The 6,986-nt window shown below is 58.5% G+C and overlaps 1 protein-coding gene across 1 annotated transcript in view; it reads right to left on the reverse strand.

Moving 5' to 3' along the window:
• Positions 1-1,097: 1,097 nt before the first annotated feature.
• The window catches only part of CNPPD1 (cyclin Pas1/PHO80 domain containing 1), a 7,732-nt gene continuing 1,843 nt past the window's right edge, over positions 1,098-6,986 (reverse strand). The window contains exons 2-8 of the mRNA XM_009324869.1: positions 6,798-6,900; positions 4,074-4,155; positions 3,430-3,550; positions 3,206-3,334; positions 2,967-3,028; positions 2,605-2,722; positions 1,098-2,085 (exon numbers count right to left, since the gene is read on the reverse strand). Coding sequence (XP_009323144.1) covers positions 1,459-2,085; positions 2,605-2,722; positions 2,967-3,028; positions 3,206-3,334; positions 3,430-3,550; positions 4,074-4,155; positions 6,798-6,900 — 1,242 coding nt within the window. The 3' untranslated portion in view covers positions 1,098-1,458. The remainder of the gene's footprint in view (positions 2,086-2,604; positions 2,723-2,966; positions 3,029-3,205; positions 3,335-3,429; positions 3,551-4,073; positions 4,156-6,797; positions 6,901-6,986) is intronic.

The raw sequence follows: 6,986 nt of genomic DNA on the forward strand, positions 1-6,986 counted from the left end.
GGGCACTGTGCCCATGCCAGGAGGGTCTCTGGTGGGGGTCTACCACATCCCCCGTGCTCCTAGGAGGAGGGCACTGAATCCTGCCGCTGCAGAAGGATGCCAGGGGCAAGAGCTGCCCGCGTGGCTGGGAAGGCTCCCAAGGGAGCACAGGCAGGGGATGCTCGTGTTTTTGTCACAGGGCAGAGGTGGCTGTGCCAGCGACCACAACGGCAACCCTGTCAAGCCCTTGCCGCTTGGGGTTCACTCATTAACTGAACAGACTTTGGAGAGCAAAGAGCAGTGGAGTCCATGCATTCCCTGCATTCCCAAGGATGGGGAACCTCGCCCTCTCCTGCTGCCCCTGCCTTCCCCAGGCACCAGACCCGACATCTCTCCTGTCCCCCGTCACCAGAAAGCCTGGTCCCTCTTGAGCCCTGCAGAACAGGCCTCACTGCTCCTGGGCTCACTTGCCAGCACCTAGGATCTGCCTTGCACCCTGGCTCAGAGAGTAAGCACAGCTGCATCAGTGGGGCTGCGCAGCAGGGGACCCGTGCTGCCAGCACGGAGGGGCTCAGCAGAACAAGGCAGGTGCACAGCAAGAACTACTTTTATTGGAAGAGATTTGCTTCTACAAAAGAGTGAAAAACAGGTGTAAAATCCACAGTAGAAAGAAGGGGCACGATGAGCTGGGCTGGTCAGCAAGACAAGGTGCCTTCTCCCCGCCCTGAGGAGCAGTCAGGCACTGTTTGCTCACAGCCACAGACAGCTGGGGTTTGGGATGGGGTCACAGAGCACCCCAGTTTCAAAGCACCCAACACAAGCAGGAAGCTCAGCCTTAACCACACCTCACCACCTCCAAGCCCAGCAGGGCACCAACCTTTCCCTGGGGCACAGCCAAGTTGGGGTCCACTCTTGGTGTGACCCTTGCGCCTCCCGAGAGGTGGCCTGGCAGGCCCCAAGGGGAATTGCTGCTATGGCCAACCAGCTCAGGCCACTTGCTCTCCCCTCCTCCTACCTCCTCTCCCCTCACCCAGGCACCTCACCTCTTCCCAGAGCACCCCGCCCCCCCACTGGGGTCACTGCCCCAGCCCCTACACCCTGCACACACAGCCCCAGCATCCTACATCCCACACACCACCTCTGCCCAGCACCACCAAGTGCCACCCACTCGCTGTAGGAAGAGGTACAACAGCCCCCTTGCCCTAGCACCCCAGCCCAAGGGCACCCCATTTCTACCCTCCAGCTAGTAGGTTCCCACCCAGCACCCCAACAGCAAGTCAACTCTGCCCCAACTTGCCCCAGCATCCCCCAAAATGAAGGTCACCCCCGCCCTGGGTGGGGGGACACAAATGCTGGTTTGGAAGTAACACAGGGGCCTCCAGCCCCACGCAGCCCCAGGGATCAGGGGTCCCAGAAGTGCAAGGAAGTGAGTTGTGCCACACTAGAAGGGAAAGGGAAAGGGGCTGCTGCTCTGCGCTCCTAGCTGGGAAAAATGAAGCTCTTGATTCTGCTGAGATCCATGGCAGTGTGCAAGGAGCACTGCCTCAGCCCCCGGGGGCCCAGCCAGTCCTTGCGGTTGGGGGCTGCATCCCATGCGGGGCCTGCACCAGCTGAGCAGGCATGACAGTGGAGCGCTGGAGGAACCGGGAACACGGCGAGTCCGAAGGGGCCAGGCTGGCCGGGGGCTGCGGCAGGGGCAGTACGGTTAGATCTCTCACAGGCGGTGGGTACTCTCCGGAAGGGGCCTTGCGGGGGGCTCCTGTGTTGGGCTAGATCAGGCACCTTCGGGTAAGACAGAGCTGTCATCATGCTGCCCCACAGGTAGAGCGCAGTCGCTGTGACACCCCCGTGATGCGACTCCTCAGTTGTCTCGTTCTCCCCTAGGCAATGGGTGCTGCTGGCTGGAGAGACGTCAGGCAGCTCGGGCTGGGGCTGGTCAGGGGCTGGCTGGGCATCCAGCTGGCAGCTGGCCTCCTCAGGGAACAGCGCAGGCCGGGGGGCTGCAGGGCTGACACTCCTCGTGCACACGGACGAGTGCACCACAGTGACAGAGGCGAAGACGGCGGCAAAGCCGGTCAGGTACACCACGCCCAGGAGGCAGGCCAGCTGCAGAGAAGCCGACGGTTAGCCCAGACCCTCCCAGCAGCCCTCCACAGCCAGCTGTGACCCAGCATGGCCACGCACGAACCCAGCAGCCGTGATGGCAAACGGCACAACCAGCACCAGGGCCAGATGCCAGGGAGCAGGCAGCCACGCTGCTAACAGCGGGTGGCACGCAGCCTGTTCAAAGCGGGGCCTAAATACCACAAACCAAAATGCCCCTCTAAAACCTAACGGTCCCTGTTTAAAGCCCCAGCCAGCACCCAGTTCCCTCCATGCCACCACCGTGACTTTACACCATGACTTGTGGGGCTACGGTCCAGCACAGGCCACGCACTAACCCAGCACCAGGCTGCAGTGCCTCAGGCAGCACCGCTGCAAATCAGCATCCGGCTTCTGACAGCTTCCCTTTTCAACAGGGAACAAACCAAGCTGCTGCTCCCAGTGGAAGAGAGGGTCCTGCTCCAAACCCATGGCCTGCTGGGCCCCACGTTCTTGCAAGTAGCTGCTGTCCCATGCCCTTACCTTCACCACTTGCTGGTAGAACTGGCCCAGCACGTGCTGCCACATGGACTGCTCCATGAGGACACACAGATCCGTGTAGGTGAACCAGCCACGCCACATGCCCTGCTTTTCTGCCACACTGCAGGAAAAAAAAGGGAATGGTGGATGTGGCATGGACCTTCTCCATCGAAGAAACTTCAGCCCAGGCAGGCTTGGAGAAAACCCTGCTCAAGGTCTACGTAAGGGAGCTGCAGAGCCTGGCAAAGGCTCACAGGTACCCCAAGCTCTTATTTCACTACAGCAGGGCTAGCTCTGAGCAGGGGCAGAGCCAGGGCTGCGCGGTGGATGAAAGGCTCACCCTCACCCCCACCCCACACACCTACCGTCCTTCCAGCCAGCTCAGCACTTCAAACAGCTCCCGGGGGTCTGTGTAGAGACTCCAGTCCTGTGGGGACAGCAGTGAAAGGTCAGCGCAGTCAGGGCAGGCCACCCAGCACCCGGACACATCCTCCTCCGTTCCTTCATGGGAGTACGTTGGGGAAAAGCAGAAATCCAGACTCCCCTTAATGCCTCCTTTCCCCCAGTCTGTGAAATAGCTGGCCGCAGTGACAGCCCCACTTACAATGGCGCTCAGGAAGTTCATCTCCAGTGTGTTCATGGTCTGGACGTCCACCTTCCCTGCCGCTCCCCACTCGTCGTTGAACACCTCCTCCTCCTCCCCCTCATCATACAGGTATTTACTAGCAACCATCTAAAAGCAGCACAAAGGACAGTATTTCAGTGTCCCCCCCGCACTCCTCCAGGCCTCCCTCCAACCCAGTGACCCCCCCAGACCACACCGCTCACCATAGAGATCAGGAAGAGGTCTGAAGATGAGATCTGCTGGAGGTATTCGGGGTTCCGGTGCCGGAGTCTCTCAATGTAAACCAGTGCCAGCATCATGGAGCAGGGCGAGATGCAAGCTTCCCTGTGGGACAAGGCAAGAGCCAACCCAAAGGTTATTTGCATGCTACAAACATCCCAGCCACCGCAGCACAACTTGGCTGCTCCCTCCCCATGTAGGCAGTGGGGAGGTTTAGTAAATAGCTAGATACGTCCCAGCCTTGCCAGCTCTGCGCTGGCTGTCCTGAGCTGCAGCAAGAGAAAGCGCAGGGGATGCGGGATGGATAGCAGAAAGCCCTGGCTCCTGAACCCAGGCACAGCCAGCTCTGACCTGGCTTGCCCAGTGAGCTGCAGATCCAGCCAGTACAGACTCCCAGTAACAAGAGCACCCCTGCACCCCAGAGAGCAGGACCAACCTGAAGTGGGCCTGGCTGTGTCAGGAAGCCACTGCGCCTGCTGGCCTTGCCACCCACCCCCAGCTCCTCTTTGACACTAATCAGGCCTAAGCACAAAGCCAGTGCCAGCCCAGGGGACAGCAGCGAGTCATAGGCGAGACCAGAGCTCCCAGTTCTGACACAGGACATGAAGGGACAGGTTTTGCTTCTTACCGAGATACGTGAGACACGTATTTCTTCTGGAGTCTGCGGATAGGGCTGGGAGCCACTTTCTGCAGCAACTCCACAGCAATATCTAGGACAGAAAAGCAGCAGAAGGGGTTAGCCCTATACAGCACAGTCCACCCCCCCCTTCCCTTTTTCCCCCCACGAGCCCATTGAGTCTTGATGCTTGCTCAGCGCCTCAAGTTTAATTTAAACTATGAAGGTAGGACAGGCCTTATCAAAAGTCAGGGATGAGGTAGGAATAAACTAATAGGCAGGACAGCCAGACCAAAGCAGGAAGAGGATGTGAGTGTCCAAGGCCCAGCGGCAGTGCCAGATCCAGATTAACATGTCTGCGTCACGGGGAGTTACCAGCAGCCAGCTGCACAGAGAGGCTAACACCCTCCCCTCACCCCACAAGACCTCAGGCAGTCCTTTCGGAGGCTTTCTAGGACTTGATGTCAACACCAGGTCTTCCCAGTCCTTTGCTCCCCTCCAACCAGCATCCTCTTCCTCCTCCAGAGCTGGTCAGCACTGGCCCAGCTTCCTCCCCACCACCACAGCCCTAGTGCCCCCGAGATGATGGTGGACAACGTATTCATGCGAACAGGGGCCTGAAGGCACTAACAGGGCATGGAAGCAGCGATACGGCATAACTGCAGCTCCTCACCTCAGCCTGTTTCCCCACCCACCCGCAGACATGCCTCAGCATTCAAGCACTGAAAAGGCCAGAAACTGACGGATGGTGGCAGATGGCTTCAGCAGCTCCCATCTCACTTCTCAACACGATAGGACCAGCTGAGAGCATCCCAAACAGCACTACAGTCTGGTGCTTGGCAAGAAGCGTCTGCCAGGCAACTCCAGCTCCCTTTTGCTGCCGAGCCCTTGGCTGACAGAGTCGAGAGCAGAGCTCATCCCAGCAGCCTCGCATTTCCAACTCCCAGAGGAAGCACCACCACACAACCTCTTCTGTCCACATCCCTCCTTTCCATGTCTTTCCAGCAACTAAGAGAACGGCTGCAGTCCCACAGGAATCACTTGCCTGAGAGCAGCCACCAAGCTCAGAAATGCACCGGGACCTCCCCAGGTCATTCAAGCCAGCCCACTGCTAGGATCCACAGCCGGGCAGACACAACTCCAGCCACCCCATCAGCAGCTCCCAGCTTCTCGCACTGCTGCTGCTCTCTCTGCCCTGCTTGGCCACCCTTGTGCTGAGCAGGGACACACACACCGGCCAACACAGAGACAGCAGCAGGACTCTGAGGGATAGAAAGTACATGAGATCCCCCAAGGCCTTGTCCTGACACCAAACCTAACCCTTCAGCCCACAAATCCGACCCATGACAACATGTCCTGCCCTAGAGGACACGGAGAGCAGCTGATCGCTGTCCCCATGTCACAGCCACAGCATGCTGAGGGTGGTTTTGGCTCTTCCTTTCCAGAAGGAACAAACTCACTTTTCAACCTCTTTCTCCTCAGCCAGCCCCACACTGGCTCCTGCACCTGCCCCCCAATGCCAAAGAGCTCTTCCAGCTCCTCCTGCTACTCTGGACTCTCTCCACAATTGCCTCTATCTCATCTGAAGAGCAGTGCCATAAACTCGCCATGTAGCAATGGCACAGCTGTACCAAGACAGATGCCATAGCCCTAGGTCCCGTTTTTTGACAGCAGCTGATAGCAGCTGGCAAAGGAAGGCTGTAAGAGCAGATAAGCTCGCAGTGATATTCTCTGCGCGTCACTCCTGCCCCCAGCTGCTGGAGCTGAGGCATTTCCTGGGTATGAGGCAGTCTTTATAGTTAATAGCCCTCAACAGAGTCTTCTTCCATGAATGTGCCCTTTGAACTTTCAACACTGGTAGCGTCCTGTGGAACAGTCCCATCTCACACCCAGGTGTAACGCCAGCCCCAAAGGGGAGCCACGTGCCTCCCTCGCACCGCCCACATCAGAACTCGTGACTCCCAGCAGCACCCAGGCAGCTTGGCTACCCTGCCTGGCCCTGCTTCATCACCACACCCCCAGCATCCCCCTCCTCGCTGAGGTACGTCACACGCAGCCTCTTGGCGACTTCAGACCGTTTCCCCAAAACTACCTCCAGAGTTTTGAATGCAAGCATGCTTCCCCACCCGCTCAATGCCCCCTGCAAGCTCTGTGAGCAGGCAGCTAAGGGAACCACTAATGCGACTCCACTGTGAAGGCCCCCCAGCAAACCACTGCTTGCCCTTGACCGCTCCTCTCCGCCATCACCTGCACCAGCTCCTCAGTCTCAACCCAGCTGCATCCTTCTGCTCCCCCAAAACACTGCTGAATCAATGGGAAAAAAGGGATTTGATCCAGACAAATACGCAGCAGGAACTTGTCCCCTTGCTGCTCACAACTAGAAGTTAAACAAACTCCCCAGTACCTTGCAGAGCACAAGAAGTTGTCCAAGATACCTCTCATCAGGAACAGGGACACAGCCTTCACTGCCAAGGAATTCACAAGCAACCTAAAGGTATCTGCACACCAGCGAGGTGCCAAAAATGCAGCAGTGGGCCAGACATGGCAATAAAACAGAGAGAGCAGGAGCCATGAGGCTCTGGCATCCTGCCTGCTGTGCTGCGCACAGCGAGGAAGGCTGGGCAGGGGTGGGATTTGGCACTGGGGAGGGAGCGGGTGACTTGTTGGTCTCAGCCCCTGGGCTACTTCCAACCCCCTTGACTCAGCATTCCCATCTGGGGACACTCAGTAACCCACCTGCCACGGGACTGGAGAGATTATCCAGGCTGCAGTCTTTGTCCCAGCCATAATAGAGCCGCTTCCGCACCCTCTCGCTCAGCTGCTGGTGCCTGGGCAGGAACTACAGGCAGATAGGGGGAACGTGAGAAAAGCCCTGAGCACTCCCCATAGCGGGCTCCCCACCTCAATCCAGCTTAGGGGCACGAC

The sequence above is a fragment of the Pygoscelis adeliae genome, unplaced genomic scaffold (assembly GCF_000699105.1).
Source record: "Pygoscelis adeliae isolate BGI_AS28 unplaced genomic scaffold, ASM69910v1 Scaffold346, whole genome shotgun sequence".
Taxonomy (NCBI): Eukaryota; Metazoa; Chordata; class Aves; order Sphenisciformes; family Spheniscidae; genus Pygoscelis; species Pygoscelis adeliae.